This window comes from Echiichthys vipera (assembly GCF_963691815.1).
Source record: "Echiichthys vipera genome assembly, chromosome: 17".
In the NCBI taxonomy this organism is placed as follows: Eukaryota; Metazoa; Chordata; class Actinopteri; order Perciformes; family Trachinidae; genus Echiichthys; species Echiichthys vipera.
In genome coordinates, this window is record NC_139842.1 from 15732722 (window position 1) to 15751570 (window position 18849).

Sequence of the window (18849 nt, forward strand, 5' to 3'; positions counted from 1 at the left end):
GACAAACTTTCTTACAAATAGACATTCTTCTTTACCACACCCCATTTTCACCCTCCCTGCCCTCTTCCCAGCTTCCCATCATAGCCCTGTCTTGCTTTAGCCTTTAAGCAGTTTAACAATCTTATTAGTCAAGAGAGCCATGATTAATGTCCAAATAGCATTTCCATGCACAATTTTGGGCTTTCATGTTGAAGCTAGTGTTTATCTGACCTTGTCGGAGCATGTTTGGATTAAATGCTGCATTTTGAATACTTCTCAGAAGTACGCACAATAGGGAGACGTCTCAGGACCTGCAGATAAGCTAATGTACAACTGCAATTTAATTGTTTACAGCTCAGAAATCAACTTAAAAACACAAATGGATTCTTTCAGTATTTCATTTATTTTATTAAAAAAAAGGAATGCAATTAAACAAAAAAGTTTATGTACCTACATTAGTGTTTCAGATTGTACCGATTTAACACAGGCAGCGTGCTACTGGACACAAAAGGCTATTGCACACAAGACATTTCATACAACGCAAATCATACATACTGTACAAAAATACATACATACTTACATACAAACATACATAGTTATTCATGTATTTATTATAAAACATCATAAAAGTCAAGCAACACAATGAAGTGACAGGTACACAGATTAAAACACCTATCTGTCTGAAACTGTGGGAAAGAAAACATCACTGAAGCTGCCAAAGTGCTTTTCACCATTTCTACTTGGTCATCTAAATATAAAAATCAATATAGAAAACACTGAGGGAGACAAGAGTTTTAAATGTGTCTCTACAGGAAGAAGGTTAGTGTAACCCTGAACAACAGGAACCGGACAATGAAAAACAGGACTTCCTGTGGTTGAAGGAAGTTAGGATGTCAGAGAATGAGGATGAAGGTGACCTCCCAGGAGGGCAGATCACCCCCTGTGTATTTTAAAACCGGATCTTCCCCTATTTTGTAGAGGAGACGAGGAGTCTTTGGAAAGATGAGACGTCTTTAGCTGCACAAGGTGTGTGGCTAGCAAATTAAACCAGGATGTTCACAACAATTTTTTGATCATTCTGCTATTTCAGACTTCACAGTGAGAGTGATCTACCCACCCACTCTCTGCTTGTCAATGACTTGAAAATTCAAAATGATGATCAATAATACTGTCAACAATGGAGCGCTTGCCCCAAACACTTCATACATACATTCAGCCTAATTCCCCAAGAGGAAGGCACAAACAGAGACAGGACATTGTTGCTATGTTGCTACAATACTCTCGGGACATCACTCCTATAAGTCAAAGCTGCTGGACAGCTGTCATTGAGTAAAACTCATCAGTGCCAACTCACTTCAGGAAATGTGCTTTCTGATTAGGCCTTCCTCGCAGGAAACTGTTAAGATACAAAAGACAACAGTAAAAGCAAGACGGACAGATTATGAGGACAAATGAGGGAAGGGGGGTTAGTGATGGAAGCTGGAGCTGGAATATATCATACATACATTAGCACTTACAAATAAGTTAGAATTTCATGCATTAAATGTAAGCAGATTATGTACATTTGTTGTAGTTAATCAAATGGTTTAAGCAAGGTTATATAGGGAATATATAGCCCTGGTTTTGTTAAGGGAGTACTCGTGGTAATTTGGCTTCTGTGGAGTGCAGTGCGGAGTAAAGATGAGCACTGTCTCCAGCTCTGTAAAGAGTGAACGATGGATCTGTGGGCCTCATGTATACATATATCAGTAAAGGAGAGTAATGTGGTTAAACTTTGCAAAGGACAACAATCTCTGGAGTTATCAACAAAGTGCAACTTTGCCAGCTTTGCAATGATTCAGTTCTTTAAAGACCAAAACAACTCACCATAACTATGATACTATGCATGTTTTGTTTCTATTTTTGGCTTTTAATAGGGTTTACATGTTTAGAAAGAAAAACAAAAACAAGATGACAGGCATACAGTATACATGTAAATGGTTTGCAACTCCATATTCATTAATGAGAGTACCCATGAAAAAGCTATTTTCACATTTCTGAAAGTTCTCACCTTCCCTCTTGAAACATTGTGTTTGAACACCTGCTGCATGGATGAATCAATTGAATGCTGATTGTGAATTCACACAATTTTGATTGTATTTTTAAAAAAAAAGTCTGCATCGTAGCTCTTCTAGTTATCTCAGTCCAGGGTGTGCTCGCTTCGTTTTTAACACCTCTCCATCACATCATCTCTTCTTGATCTCATTCACACACATATGCTTTCTCTCACTCACATGCATTCACACACATACGCTCAAGCACTCTGATGTGTTTGCACCATATCAAACACAGGTGGTACAATCTTGCATGATTGGTGTGGTTTGGTGTTCGTGTTTGTTGGTGCAGTGTTCCAGAGAGCTGGAGCTCTTTAGAGGGACCAGACAACGGTCAGATGGCCGCCCACTTTGCAGCACCCCCCAGCAGCATAACACACGCAGAAACTCCTTTCTCATGTCCTTGCTGCGCAGTGTGTAGATCACTGGGTTAAGCGCTGAGTTCAGAGTGGCAAAGCCAAAAAATATGTCTGCTTTGGAGAGGATAGGACAGAATTGTATCCTGCAGGATGAATCTAGGAGGAGGATGGTAAAAGCGGGCAGCCAGCACATGATGAAGACCCCCAGCACTATAGTGACAGTTTTCAAAAGAGCATAGGCCGGTGAGTTGGTCGCTTCCTGGTGGCTGGAGCGTACAATCAAATATATTCTCACATACAGGATGACAATAGAGAGTAGTATGAGGCTGAAAATGCTAACAACAAAAAGAATGTATTTCTTTGAGTAGAGTGGCAATACAGCCGAGCATTCAGGGAGGTCGTTGATGCAGTTCCAGCCGATGATGGGAAGTCCTCCCAGCAGGATGGAGGTGACCCAACAAGCTCCTATCAGGAGGAACATGCGGCACGTTTTGGTGGAGCCGTACACCTTGACCTTGGTGATAGCAATATAGCGCTCTGTAGCTATTGCAAGCAAGCTGAAGACGGAAGCTGCCAGAGCGATAAATGCCGTGCCCTCCCGGATGAACCACTGCACAGGCATCAGTTGAAAGGTCCTTGACCCTGATAGGAAAATGTTGGCTATGTAGGCCGAGCCTGCCAGCAGGTCAGAGAACGCCAGGTTGCCAATGAAGAAAAACATGGCCGAGTGGAACTTCTTGTTGCGGCAGACTGCAATGAGGACCAGCAGATTCTCCAGGATGATGATGGTGCAGAGGACCACGATGACAATGTTGAGGGAAGTGAGCTGCGATTTATTGTCGCTACGTTTAGCTAGCTCCTGGGTGGTCATGTTCTTAGCAAAGGCATAGTAAGAGTGGATCAGACTATGGTTGTAGTATTGGGAATACTTGCTCTTCATGGTGACAGGGTGGCAGAGCACAGCGGCTTTACGGCAAAGATTCATTCACACAGTGGAGTTGTGCAGAGCGTCTAAGCCGATAATCATTGCGAACGAAAGGACAGGATGAGGGCCCAGGCTGCGAGGGAGACCGCCTGTCCCACAGTCACGTCTAAGGAGCTCTGTTTGGGTCACCTGCAGACACACAGAGAGGAAGAGAAGACCTGGGTTACTGACAAGGGAAATTCATATGCACGAATGAAATAAACTGTGACAAAGCAAACATACATTTTTAGCAAAGCAATGCACTTGCCAAAGTGAAAGTCCTCTAGCAAAACAAAGTAGCCAGGCAACAACTTGTTCCCTAGTCTGCACCATGGAAACTAAACATTTCAAGTCAAAGAGTGGAGGAGCAGCAGCTTCAAAATGAACACAGCTTATTATCAAATGACCCTGAGGTGATCAAACAGATAAACAGATTCAAAATGAAGATTTATTTAAAAATGTATATTTAAAGTAAACACCAACAACCACATGGCATAAATTAATGGCCACATAGTGAACACACTGCACTCACACTGAGCCCATTTGTTACATCCCAAACTGAACACCCACGCAGCCAATAGTTGCAGCTTGTTGCGGTCTAAAAGGAATGGAAAGTAATAATCCAGTGGTTCACAAGGGAGATGTATGTTATCATAAAAAATGACTCTGTGGGGAAAGTTAAATTCACTCTGAGGAGTAAAGATCTTCCCTTTTTTTCCGCTCGTGAACCTGTGCAGAGATCGTCTTCAGGTAGAAGAATAAATACTGTGTGAGTGCTGGTGCTCAGACAAAGGGCTCGCAGTCTGAAGGGGACATTCCACGAACCCTGTCCGAGCACTCCGCTGTCAACACATGGCATTGTTGTGGGGAGCAAACCATTCCACTCCAGTGAGCTACCTCTTGAAACTTCAGCATAGCGTGTGGATCAGCTAGACCTTTTCATCCCGACCCGCCCCTTACAACCAGTTCGCACAAGCAAATCAAATAGATGCCCAAGAGGAAAAAGGTGGGAGTTTCCCTGAGAAAAAGCGTTGATGGTGACGCATCAAAAACAAATAATACACTATTTACATATGACATATCACAATTTTAAGAGAGAATTACATACACACACAATGACAACATCAGTGGTGTTGAGGAGGGTATACGCTGGTATACATAGTAGACCCACCTCTTTTTCTAGCAGTTTACGGTATACCCACCTATCAGCCAAAAACCTATTGGAATACATAGGAGAGTACACCCCCTAGTACACCAAGCTCACCAAGTACCACTCCAACAATGAATGACATTATGTCTTATGGGGCTTTATGGGCATATGTTGTTATAGTATATAACACATACACAAGCTGAAACCAATGTGGGAAACCCATGACCTAATTAAGTATATTAGCACGACACACCCAAACAAATGAACAAAAACCTTGTGGCTTCACATTACTGTAAGAGCTCTTTTTCATATAAACAAACCAAAACAATATAAAATGGACTGCAGCTCCAGGGCTGAAAACAAAGAAAAGTCGAAGGCTCTGGAAATCTAATTAGAGGTGGAGCTAGTGTCTTTAAACCTGTCGGTAAGCAACATGATCCCTGTGCAGGCCAGCTCCAGAGGTAATCCAACACTGATGCTTCCACTTCTTGTCTTCTGCAGCTCTTAATTGGAAAGCTTTAGTGGAAACTGGTGCTGAACCTTTACACCGTTCTGCTGGGCTTTGACTCCAAACCAGAGAGACTGAAAGATGGAGAGGGAACGAGACAAAGCCAGAAAGAGAGCGTGCATGCGGAACGGCATCTGGACACAAAGGCTGGAATCTGAGACATCACTGTGACGTCCACACACAAACTCATCCATGTCATGCCATGTCACACCGCACAAGACTTTTACCCTTCATGTGTGCAGAAATCTTTCCTCACACACATACACGGCTAATTGTGACAAATTGTGACAAAGCATTCCCCTGCAGGTTCGACACACTGCTGCTGATGGTTGCCAGCAATAACCAGCACACTGTTTCCTCTAGCAGGAACAAAGAACAATAGTCTCCTTCAGCGCGGATAGCATTGCCCTTCAGCCTTAATTATTAGACAGCTCACTTCCATTTGGCTGCTGCAACTGTATAATAGCAGAAGTGTATTTACAATCGAGCACTCCCTTATCAGAACTGCCGTATCAGGGCTGCTTGTCTCCCCCTCCCCATCCTTTTCAGCTCCATTAATAGACACAAATAGGAGGCTTGAGGCTGAGCACATGTGCCAGCTGCACCACTGAAATTACATTAAGTTACATTATCGCAGCCTGTAATGGTTTTATTAATGGAAAAGTCTGCTGATACAGACCAGATCAGTATCGCCACAGTCTCCAGTCTGCTAAGAGAAAAACACACTTTTTGTGATTCATCTAGGTTTTTGTCACCGCTCTGCCCGTTTTGCTGTGGACAGGTCTCATATGTGTTGCACAGACAGCCCGAGGTCACCCTGTCACCTGCCGTCCTTGGCGTCTGTCATCAGAAGGATTTCACTATTTGTGTGAAACCTGATGGGCTGGTTTGCCTAACAGCACCGTCTCGTCACAGCCCCGCCCTGCCCCACTACCTGCCGTGTGCCATTCAGATGTTTTACACGGTGATTGGTCTACGGGAGTGCAGACTTCCTGCTATGTAACACCTCCTTCCGGACCCACCTGTCCTCAAAGTTATGCCCCACGTTCGACCCAGACATCACTGTCACACTACACCACAATAGACACACTGTCAAAAATGCCACGCTATTTTGACAAATGACTCCTTTCTTGACTAACCAAATGGGATAGCAACAGCAACACAAACCCCACAAAAACAATACTGAAGTATATTTTTAAGTAGTAAAAGTAATATTAATATTAAAAACTGCTTCAACACTGTTCTAAAATATATGCCAAAATATTACTTGTGCATCAGATGTAGTTTTACTTCACTTCCAGTATTTTCAACTGAATACACTTAAAGCCCTTATGCATTAAATATATGTTTCACTGTAACTTAAATGTATCTACATTTAGGTTACAAGTAAACTATTATTATTGCTAGTACAGTATTCAAAGGTTTTTTCTTTTTCGGCATCATTCAAGTTCTTAAATACAAATGAAGTTGTAATAAAATGTCCTCAAGTTCTTCTGTTATGACTTAAACATAATGTAAATACACTGAAGTTATGTAATGCTTGGAAATACATGTATTTAAAATCCTTTTTAATTGTAGATGTTTTCTTATGAGAACAAAGATGATGGAACGTTTTGAGTTCTCTTTGTTTCGTAAACAACTGTCAACGTATTGCAATGTAGGTGAAGGTGTACAGAAAGATAAACAGCATAATATCCTGTCTGGACTAAACAGTGAAGCTCAGACACGGTGAGAAAAGGTGATGAAAGAAACAACTGTGGACAGTAGACGCAAAAGGCACAGGAAGTCAAACAAGAGACAGACACCTAAGGCAGGATATCCTATCAGAAAATTTATGTGAGCATAAAATCCTCTAAACTGTACCTGTTTAGTTTTGTTTTGCGAAATGCTGCATAGATTTTCTAACTTCCAAAAAGTGATTAGAAAGGGGGCTGTTGAAAGCTGACTCTTGTTTACTCCTAATCCTAACAAGAGACAGAGTTCCCCTCTCCATCATGGAACTGACGGCTGCACAAAAGCCTCAGGTGTTTTTCCCAGAAACACCTGATAAGCCCCAATTAGCAGAGCGTCTGCTCACCAAAAACCAAGGCAACGCCACCCCATGACACCACCTGCTACCTGTTACACTCTACTTAAACCTGGCTGTACTTTCTCTGGGGGAAAGCACTTAAAACAAAAACAGAGGCTCCAAACCATTGACACAGCATGCATGTCACATTTCTGTGAACACCCACTTTCACTCATATGTACAATCTCACACAGACATTTTGGTCCAGATGGGAGTGGTGACCAGCCTTGTGTTTGGACAGTTTACATTTGCAGATTACCTTGTTTGCACAGAAATGTGTTTACTGCTTGTTTACCTAAAAGAATCACTCTGCGTTTGTTTCACTCTTGAGCTGTTGTTGTCTGAAACACCCTCCATCTGCCCTTCACACTCCCTGCTCACAAGCCGCTGTAGTGGCAACATAGCACCAATCCAGCCTGTTTTTTTTCACAGCACAAAATCTGCTCAAAGGCAGCAGCATGAGACCATAAAACAAAGATCGCCTTTGTTTGGACTAAAATGTGAAAAAATTAATCATGTACAATTTCCATTTTAAGGAGATTTAATGACTTCCTGCATCCTCTACGAGACACCAGGCTTTTCCTTCTGGAATACCTTAATCTCAGCCATAAGGTAATCCATCATGGACCGAGAAAGAATCTGCTGCCGTGATTTGTTCTTTCCTGCTCAGTTTCACAGCCATTAATGCTGGTATCTGTGTATAATTTATCTCTGAGAGTACTTTGCTATAACACCATTATTTTCCCCTCTGCTCATTGTGCCCAGCATCATCTAACTGACCTATAGTCCAAACGACAATCTGGGGGGACCACTATCAGTAACTGCCAGCACTGACATGAGGACGAAATACAGGTACAGCGCAATAGCTGCTGTGTGTGAGGTAAGGTTGTCACGATACCAGTATTTTTTTTACTTTGATGAAATACTAGTATAAAAAAATATTTTCAGTACCTCTTTCAATACCATGGTAACAAGAAAGAAAAGTCCTAGGCCCACAAAATAAAAACCAAAAAATGAAAAATCCTGTGCACACAGTGCTGGTACAGAAAAAGTCACTGAACACATATCAACACATTTGTATTTCTGATATTATTGAGATCCTTACATTTTAAACACGTGGAATCTAAAAAATAGATCAATACTATTGACAAACTCAATGCTCAATATACTCCCAAACAGATGAATATACGGACAACTGCGAACACCACTGATGCGTAGGAGTTCTGCTTAAACTATCTGCTTGAAGGACAATTGGAGGGTGTTCCACACATGTGCAGTAGAGCACTATGCCAAGTCTGCGCGATCACAACAAATTGGCCGTATGCGGATGTCCGCACAGAGCCCACAGGTACAACCTCTGATGTTGACATGTCACACAGAGTATAATTTTTGGCCTAAGTGTGAGGTACAGGCGAGATTGTTAGCTACACAGCTAAAATCACTCGATCAGGATATAATCTGAAAAACCCAAAGGTGTCTTTTTGAGTATTTCATATAAACCAAAAGGTGTTAATGTAACTTCATACATCAGAAGAGTTGTGGCTCTACGGAGGAAAATTCCACATGCACAGCGCAGCAATATCCTCAAAGCGTTTCCCCAGTCAAGTGTTGACATGCCAGACAAACGGGAGAAAACATAACTAACTATTACTACCACAAAGTTTCACCACTTCTACCACATGAGCTGCTAAGGAAATGAATAAACCAAAAGGTCTTGTATTTCTTAAACTTTATCAGCGATGACTTTGTCTTCACACTGCAAGCTCACTGAGCCTAGTGCTCCTCTAAGCTGTCACGAGCCACTGCACACATGGGCCCGTTATGGCAGGCCTTTTTTTTTTTGCATCAAGCAGCTCCATGCAGCCACACTGAGCAACCACAGAATACACAGGGATGGACTGTGTGTGCTGGCAGGTGGCTGCTGCGTCTCTCTGCTGCTCTATCCATCACATCAGAGCCCCGCGGCACAGCAACATTATTGATTGTCCACAGTCAATTTCCAGGAAAAAGCATTAATGTTTCCAGTATCACTGTAACTTGGATGAGAGGGCTAATGTTGCTGCTGTGACATAAGTGGTCCTTGAAACAACCCTGGTCACAGCACAGGCTTGAACATCACAGTGACTCTTTAAAGTAATAAACCTAGAATAGTTCTTACATCCTCAGTCATGACTGTCTGATCTTATCTTAAGCCGTCGCTGTTATCTGTTATATGCCACGCTGCCGACAAGTTCACTGATAAAACTGATGCCCAAAACAGTGAAGTGAAGATACACAGCTGACATGAAGAGAACATGAAGGTTCAAACCAGGTAGCAAGCATCAGCAACCTCAACTTCCTGCTGTGGTACAAAAAGTAGAAATGCCCCTTTGCTACCAATGTATGCCACATCTACTCCCTCATACTTTCTACTCTTTTCAAATCAAAGTATTTTATTTATTTATCACCTTTACCTTGTTCACAAATGTACATATAGATTTATATAAACATTTCTTTTTTTTTTGTCTGTTTTTAGCATCCTGTGCCAAATGCAACGTAATTTTGTTCCAACTATGTACCTGTCTGGTATGACGTTGAAATGACAATAAAGAATCTTGAAACTTTTCTTTAGCAATTAACAGTCATTAATGAAGCTCAGAGAGCTAAGCATGCACTCACTTTTGTTCTTTCTCAAATACCTGACAATATATTTAGATATGTTTACTGATATTTCCAAAATGACGAAAATCAAGGTAGTAAAAACCAGAAGAGAGTCTGACACATTCTTTCATGATTTCAGACACTGTAACCTTGTACTCAAGGGACAAAAGCGTGGGCCGAGGATGGAGGAGTGAAATACTGGCAAATAAGTCAGCAGGATCTGCTGTTTTGAAACACCAACGGCTCATGAAATCCCCAGGCAACTTTTCATTTAAGGGGAATTACAAAAATGAAAGTAGAGAGCATGTTTTAGTGTTGCGCCGTGACTTGCATAGTCTAGAGGAAGAACAGACTGAGAGATGTGAGATGGGGGCAGCTATATCTCACAGTATCTAGCTTGGAGAGGAACTCAACTGAGGGAACAACACATTTAACAGAGAAAAAAACTTGGCACGGAAATGACTAACTAAACCATATCACAGACGGACACAAATCACATCCTTTTTTTGGAATAAAAAAAAAAGAGAAGTATTAAAAGATTTCACCAGTGTCACGATGCCTGCATCATGGCATTTGATGGTAGACTAAAAAAATGAAATTGTTTCTTTTTAATGACAGATTCATTTTCCTCTGGTTTTTTTTTCACTCTGAGGTTTAATTTAAGCTCCAAAAGCAAACCTTCTTCTCTCTTTGTCCATTATTATGCTAACACATCTCATTAAAACCACGTATAAGCTTCTAGATATTAGGGGAGCGGGTGTCCTCAATACGTAGGATTACCCTTTCGCTTGTCAAGCAGTTTTGACAGTTTGGGTTCAGCCTTTGAGGGGTCCAGTCTGTCAACACAGTTCAGCCAGGAACAGAAAGTGTTGTTTTTTCCTCTTTCAAAGTGATATGTCTTGTTTTCTGTTCCTCTCCTCGGTCAGTTCATCTCTTGTAACTTTGCAACACTTTATTTATGGCAGCTGTTCATGTGCTGTGGCTCTTAGAGTGACAGTGAGAGGAGCCGGAGACAAAGAGCTGTGTAAAAAAGGGCATCATCCAGCCTCAGGAGCCATAACCAACATAACCCACCCCCCACCCAACCCCGTCTGCACAATTGGGGTGTGGGGGCTCTCCAAGGGTAGCGCCTGAGAGGCAATTACTGTAATACCTTCACCCTTGGACCATTCCTGTCAACTTAAGTCACTGTCTTCCAAATTATTCATGTTTTTATATCATTTAATTTTGCATATTTCCCTTTCATGCCGCACCGTCCTCACTCCGACATCCCCTCCTCCTCTCGTGTATTTTAAACTTCACCGCAGAGATCAAAAGACAAGGCCACAAAGAGGTGATTAAACGCACATCAAGAAGGATTTATTTAGCACACATCTGGGGCAGACATGTTCTTATAGTCCCCTATTAAAGACTTCATTACAGCACATAGTGTGCAATCAGTATGGAGCTCTGCACCAAGAAACTACTTCTCAGAACTGTGTCCCAGCTCCTCGTCAGTGCAATAATGCATGTGATGTTTCATATAGTTTTACTGATAATAACTTAAAAAATAGCACCATTAATATACTTACTGTACCGTTATTAACCCTTGAAGACAAATATATGTATTTCTGCAGCATGCATTTGCAAACTGTCCTTCGATTTGCTCAGTGTGAAAAAGTAATAAGCTATTCTCAGAATTCAAGCTTTACACGGAACAGCAGCAAACCACACATGTAAAATGCTCGGCTGTTTTATCTGGTTTGTGCATAGGTAAAATAGTGTTAACCACAAGGCGTCCTTAATACAAATGCAGGACACGTGTTGTCTGACTGAAGTGTCGCAGTGAGAGATTTGATAGAGGTTTTGCTGGCCTGCATTAGAAACCTCATGTCTGAATGCTGAGGCGTGCTTGATTCAAGTTTCAGCCACTCTACCCCTCTTACACCTTCCCATGTCCTTGTCTTTACAATGAGGTATCCCCTAATGAATGGCTTTGAACCCTGTTTTAGGTCTCTTTTGTCCTGGCTCTCTGCTCCTATTCTACTCTGTTGCTAGACCTTGAACTCCACCCCTTCTCATGTTCCGTTGCTTCGTTGGGAAACTGCAAGGTTGCTGTGAGAGAGCTGGTGATTATTAGTTGCATGGCGTGCCAAGGAACACGAGACATGACAACATAGTATATCCATGCAATTATGTACTGTATGTTGTTAATGCGTAAGATTTGCTGTGACTGTGCCACCCATGTTGGTGCCACTGATGTTGCAGCGAGCATCATCACAGACAGTTACAAGAAGGCATTCCACAAAAGAGGAGAGAAGGTGCTGGCTACAAAGCAAAGCACTGCACAATGGAAAATGATATAATCTACACTGGCTGACACACACTAGGGCACAAAGCCAGTCTGATTGCTTCTGCCTAGTGCCCACTGATAAGATGATAAATTGATGGAGGTCTTCCAGCTCTCCTCAGGGTCGAGCATAGGGAAACAACTCCTGACTCTTCTGGCAAACATACATCCATTAAACACAGCTCTGTTGTTAGAGAAAAACATGGTTGCCTGGAGAGAGAACAGTGTTGTGTCCACACAGTCTACAGTTGTTCCTCAGTATTTTATACAGTTTAAGAATGTCTTGCTTCAAACTGCAGATTTATTTCTTGAAAAGATCAACATAAATTGGCCTCTCTGGGATGAGGACATTGAATCTTAAACTGTTAAAAAATATATATGTGCAGGGCCAATACTACCTGCATTTGAAGACCAGTGACTGTGCGTGGAAAGAGACCTGAGGGTATTTAACCTTGCAGAGTTTTGGAGGGATACTATGTCTGTTTTACTTCCTGGCACATTACACGAGTAAAGCATTTTAAAAGAAAAGGCCTCCACTGTAAATAACTTGGCTTTTTATGGAGGTTTACGAGCCTTATGCAAGGTTTGGGTAGAGTGGATTGCCATGGGATATTTCGCAAAAAATAACAAGCAGGTCTGAAAGTGAGTTTCGCTGGGGTATAGCTTTTGACAGAGTGTACGAGACAACAGCTACTTGACTTTGACCTGCAAGGCTCATCTGAACTGGACATGTTTGAGCAGTTGTCACATTAGTTTTAAGTAAACAGATTCCACTTCCACTCAATCTGTCCGTTGCAATGGAGCAGTCTGGCCTTTGTCATGACCCGGCTTGTGTTTGGCTGGAGGTTAACTCCATCTTGTCTTTCAGCTTGGATAGACTGACGCTGAGGCCCTCACAGGATAAACAATCCTAATAGCTGTTTCTAACAAATCAGGTTGTCACAGATGACTTTTTTGCCTTTTTTTTTAAAAAGCCATTCGAAAATGTGAAAGAGCTCTTTGGGAGGCGATCAAGTTAACTTTCCAAACAAAATAAATGGCTTCAGCAGGCTCTCCCTGGCTGCGTGGGGCAATTTAAAATCCAAAGAAAACGTATCCAGCTTATTCTGGATCTGGGGAGGTGGGGTGTTCAAGTAATCCCGTCGAGTTTTCCAGCTGCACAAACAAAAGCTGACTGGATAACAAAGGCTTCCAAGGGAGAAGAAGAAAGAAGAGGAGAAGGAGGAGATTTCCAAAACCACAGCATCTTCATGTGTACCTGCTCCAAGATCTCTCTAGAGTGAGCGCTAAGAATTACCAGAAACAAGGAAACCACAACATGACCACATTGATTAAGCCTGCCTCTTGAAGTGGACAGTATGAAGTTGTTCCCATGCAGTTCATAAATCTCACTGCCTAACCTAGGGAAGGGTTGCAAAGTGCTGCAGAACCCATCCAAAGCCACAGCAGTAACCAGAAACCTTGTCTTCAATCTACTTGTCATTGTCTGTGAAAGATGTATAATGTTCTGTTCTGTGGAGCAACGTCCTACAATGAAAAATGCCTGTCAGAGCTCTGAAAAAAAAAACACATTTCCAGCATTATTTCCAACTAGCAGTAGTTTGGCACAAGGGGCTGGTCCAAGCTTGAAATGTGACAGAAGAAAAACAGACTTCTCCCCACCTCAGAGAGTGTGAGGAAATCCTGGCATGCTGCTACAAGCATCAGCGCCTGCCTGGTCATGGGGGGTCTCATAGTTTGTCCTTCAAGTGGATAAGGAATGTAACAGGAGACTTTGAAGCTAATGGATTCTTTTATTTGGTTAAACATCTTCAGAAATTAGGCTCTACCAATCAGTTTATATAAATGTTTATGTGATAATCAGAACTGACAGTAACGGAGAAAGGTTGTTTAAAAAAAGGAGAGACAGATAGTGCAGTAAGTGCATGTGTAATTATTTAGCTTCTAACAGAGAGCAAATATTTTCGGTGACATTCAGTGACCTCCTACTTGCAATTGTGTTTACAAAATGCATAAAAAAAGCGGAGGACAACGTATTTATTTCTCTGATCTTAGACACTCCCAGCTCTTGGTCGTGAAAGTTACATGCTGTCAGCTGTGTGTTGTGACTTGCGCTTCGGCAGCCTGCGAACAGAAGGCGTTTATTTTGCTCCAACTGCCACACCCAAGGAAAGTGTTATTCAGCTAAAGGGGAGTACCAGCGAGAACTCTGAGCCTGTAGAGCCCAGATGGCTCTCTGCACAAGACTATTACCATCACAGAGGGAAAAGCCTGAAACCAATGTAAACACATACATTGTCTCCTGTGATCTGCCATGGTTCGTATTCTTTTTCTTTTTTTTTAAGTTATGTATCCTGTGACTGGTTTCAGTTAACCAGGTATAAGCAAGGGGCGCCTCTGGCAGGGCGCTCCTCTGATCTTGCGGTGTTGCCCCCCTTCCAATCTGGCTGAATAAAGTGGTAAATATAGACAACAAAAGAGAAGTCAGTGTCCCTTAGGAAAAGCCTTCTCGTTGCTTCCTATCAGCAGACTGCTCTCAGGCCCGAGCTGAAACCCGAGCATCCTTCAGGGATCGACACCACCCACCCTCCAACCTCCACCCGTCCCCGCCTTCAACACCCTAGAGACCTGTTCCATGATAAAAAAAAAAGGTCCCAAAAATCCAGTTCCCACCGCTGCATTACCATGAATTTATTTATCTGTCCATTTATTTACTCCACTCATCTATTTGTCTTAATTTCTCACGCTATCCCTTGCAGTCCCCATTGAGAGGAGTCTGACTACAGCAGTCCTCTTGTAGAGAAAAACCGGACCACTGAGCACAGTGAGTTGGGTCAGCGGCACACAGATCCTTAACACATGATGTCATGGGCTGCTGGACTGAGCCAGGCTGCCTGCGCTCGAAACAAAAAAGATTTTAAAGTCCCTTTTTATAGACTGGCAAGACTAATACCATGTGTGCTCTGTGAAGTGTCTGGCCAATGAGTTGACGCTGCTCACAGCACCCTGGGGTTACTCTTGCCCAGGCCAAGGATGGTGAAGTGTGTGAAGAAGCCTGGCAGCGGTCAGGCCTAGTGGGGTGGCAGGTTTTGTTCTGGTGCAATGAGCCATGTGGTCACACTGGGCAGACGGCCGGCCGGCTGGCTGTATCATGCCCTGTCTTCAGCCAGTCCAAGGCATGCTGAGAGAAGCACCTAAGTCCGTATGTGGCCGTGCATCCCTCACCCCCACCCCACAACCAAACCAAGCTGCTCTCACACAACACCAGCATCAATGAACGTGCTGACAGCGTCTTCAACACCTGATAGTCCTCTCCTAATGCCGCCGAGTGTGCTTCCTCTTCACCCCCTGCTCCTGATGTTATCACAGCAAAGATGTTTGCTCGTCTTAATTCAACCGGCTTTGCCGCATCCGTGTGCATTTGAGACTTGGTTTCTCGCCCTCGGCTGGGGCTACTAGAGATAAATCCGCCACAAGCCCTTTTCAGTTTCAGACAGCCCTACTAATGAGCACAACACCGTTCAGACTGAACCAGACCGTCCACAGGGTGGAGGATGATGGATGTGGGCTTTTATCTGGGCAATAAACATGAGTTCCTCTTCCTTATCACCTTATCTCACTGTGATTTGAGGATTCTCTCGCAACAGGATGCCTCATGGCTGGACTGCTGACACCTATGTATCCCTCTCTGCAGGGTTTACTCTCTCAGACACAAGCGAACAACATGCTGTTTAGTCAGTCTGGCCTTACAGTGATGATAAGAAATGTAACAGGGCTGACAAAAGATGGCATCAGACTGAAGTCCTGCAAATGTTCCGATATACAGTTACACCATTTCAATAATACAAAAGCAGGTCATTGTGATTTATCTTCTTGTATTTGCTCATTTTAAATCTGTGACAACAATGTACTGTAGTCTGTTAAGACCTGGCTTGATGAAGCTCTGTGCTGCCTTCCTCTGGGGAGCACATCTCCAGTCCCATGAGATTAACTCCGGTACATGGGGATAATGGGGGCTTTTGTCTTATTAATACATCCTTTCAATACAATGCCTTCTTTAGAGTGACGGATGAACAAGCCTCAACAACATCGGAGGGGTCAGAGCGCGGGGGGGCCACAGCAGGCTGCGCAACGGCTCCAAGGAAATGAGTGAGTGAATGTGTGTGTGTGTGTGTGCGTGAGTGTATTTGTGTGTGTGTGTTTGTGGGGGGGTTCGGGGGGTGGCGAGGCTTCGAGGACGCTCCCTGTGTGCATGCAACTCATCTCAGCCTCCAACAACAGCTATACAGGACAGCATGCGATGCATCAAACTGCATTGCCCCCCCCCATGGTCGACAGCTGTAGTGTGTACTGTGTGTTAATATTTAACACGAGCGTTATTCATTAAAAACAGTCGCTATTCAGAGTGTGTGCAGACTGCAGCTCTATTCTGCTTTAACCGTGCAGAAGTGTTGCCTAATGTGGGCAATCTTCTGCTGTCATATGTGTCTGTGCGTCAACAGAGACTTTCAGTTCATTATTAATTATTAATGTACGTAATTGGGAAACACCCCCGCGGAATTACTGAAATAAACTCATTTCATGTAAATCTGCACAGTTTTTTTTTTACCGTAGCTACGACAGTTACATCCGATCCTTTTGTTAGGCTGCTGCAGCACATGCAGACTGGCTGTCAGACTTAACTATATTTCACTCACCCCATGAGAGTTCTAATAGAGAGCAGCGAAAAGACGCTCCGACAAAAATAGTTGTCTCCAAACGTCCTCACATGTGGTTCACCGCTTTCCAGCGCTCTCCTCTGCTCCGGGGTCCAGACTCAGGCAGCGATGACAATCAAAACTTTGGTGGAGGACTAGACGGCGTGTCTCGTCTAGTCTTTAGTAAATCCATGCCGGTCTGTGCGCCACCGCGGGAACTGTACAAAAGATCACCAGAAAGCGCTACAATTAAAACATAACAATATATATATATAAATTAAAAAAAAGAGTAGCGACGAAAGCCAAAAAAGACCTTTTTCTAAAAACAGCACTTTCTCTTTTTGTCGCTCTAATCCAACAGCCCGTCTGATTGTCCTCCTGCTCTCTCTGGGAACAACAGCTCCACGGGGCTGTGGAGCGTCAGGGAGGCGCGCGCACAATACGCGCTCACACACAAACACACACACCCACGCACGCACACAGACAAACACACACACACACACACACACACACACACAGACACTCGGGAGAGAGAGTGTATGGAAACGTCATATGCCCATAAAGAGGCGCGAGTCTCAGTATCGAAATCTTACAATATGAAGCGATTCTGTGGACAGCAATTAATATGGAAAATACTTTCAGGGTCTATTTCTGGATCTTTTCTCCACACAAATGAAGTCCAGATGTTCCACCTCTTCACTTCCTCTCCCAGGTCCCAGCGTGAACCAGGGCCCACACTTTTCAACTCATCCTGGTTCAGTTTCCCTTGAGAGCAGTGGCCAGCTGCAAATGCATATCTAGAGCTCTATGTAATGAAATGAATACATTCTCCAATGTTAAAGGAGCATGATACATAAATAAGCAGCTACTGTGGCACTATTTTATTTGTTGTTTCATATGAGTCATTGCTGTTTTATTTTCACATGTATCCCTCAGGTCGGTGTAATAAGGAGGGTGAGGTGAAGGTAAGTCAGGACTTGTTAGTCATTAGTGCTGCGCCTAGACATACAGCAGGGCAGGTGCTGGCTCCAGTGAAAGAGCCTCTATCCTACCGCAGAGGAGGTAATAATGTCTTCACAGTCATTATGCTGAAAGCCAATGTCATCCCCAGTGGCTATGATGTCATGTGTCTGTGATAAGAAGAAGAAGCTGCGTAATGTTGTTATAGGATTTATTAGTTATCTTACAAAACATCTGGGAGCTCCCCAGCTTCTGTAGCTGAATAAAGCCACTTTAAAACTCTTGTGCAATAATAACACGTTCCACCCTAAATATACATATTTTATTTTAGTATAGTTCTAAATATACATATTTTATTTTAGTATAGTTCTGTTCTCCACCCATCTGTTTATACTGTTCCCATCTGTTTATACTGTTCCCATCTGTTTATACTGTTCCCACCTGTTTATACCGTTCACATTATTATATTGTTTATACTATATTGTGTGTTTATTGCTTATATTATACTTTGCTTATTGTTTTATTATATATTATTTTTGCTAAAAATGTACCAAGGGGGAGTAGCACTCGAATTTCGTTGTATGCAAATGCAATGACAATAAAGGCTATTCTATTCTATTCTATTCTATTCTAAGATTTCTTCAGTTTCTGTTAAAGAGATACGAAGCAGATGGAAATGGAAAATGAAAGAACCTGGTTGAGAAAAAACACTGATGATTCAGACCTTAACTTTAAGATAGTTTCTTCTTAAAATGACAGTTCAAAGAACAGGAAACAGGTGGTACTTCTTCAGACTCATGCATGGCAGTACCTGAATGACATACAGTAAGAGATTACACAGGGAAAGCACCTCATCATTCAGTCTACCTACAGGGGTGAATGAAACATGCCCAACGGAAATGCACCAGCAAATGAGTCTTGGTCTGGTATCCACCAAAACAGTTTCAACAACTTTGACTCATGTCGTGTCTGCTGATGGTATACTGAGGGAGAAAAGATCAAGATTGCGCAATCCACTCTCACCGCACTCATCCCTGCCGCCCCCGCAGCAGCTGGTATGTGGAAAGCAGGCCTACTCACTTTTAAGAGCAAAAAAAGAAGA

At 42.8% G+C, this 18849-nt stretch overlaps 1 protein-coding gene across 2 annotated transcripts; it reads right to left on the reverse strand.

The window, feature by feature from the left end:
* Positions 1-386: 386 nt before the first annotated feature.
* s1pr2 (sphingosine-1-phosphate receptor 2) lies at positions 387-17269 on the reverse strand. Of its 2 annotated transcripts, XM_083930639.1 has the most exons (3): positions 17101-17269; positions 16788-17005; positions 387-3545 (listed from the first exon to the last, which is right to left on the reverse strand). In XM_083930639.1, the coding sequence occupies exon 3, from the start codon at positions 3414-3416 to the stop codon at positions 2301-2303; it is 1116 nt and encodes a 371-aa protein (XP_083786765.1). In that variant the 5' UTR covers positions 3417-3545; positions 16788-17005; positions 17101-17269; the 3' UTR covers positions 387-2300. The 2 variants fall into 2 exon arrangements, with proteins under 2 accessions (XP_083786765.1, XP_083786766.1); XM_083930640.1 differs by lacking the exons at positions 16788-17005; positions 17101-17269 and adding an exon at positions 3928-4077.
* Between the last annotated feature and the right edge of the window lie 1580 nt (positions 17270-18849).

Excerpts from the sequence above, each read along its gene's own strand:
- s1pr2 (XM_083930639.1), bottom strand. The coding sequence starts at position 3,416 with ATGAATCTTTGCCGTAAAGCCGCTGTGCTCTGCCACCCTGTCACCATG.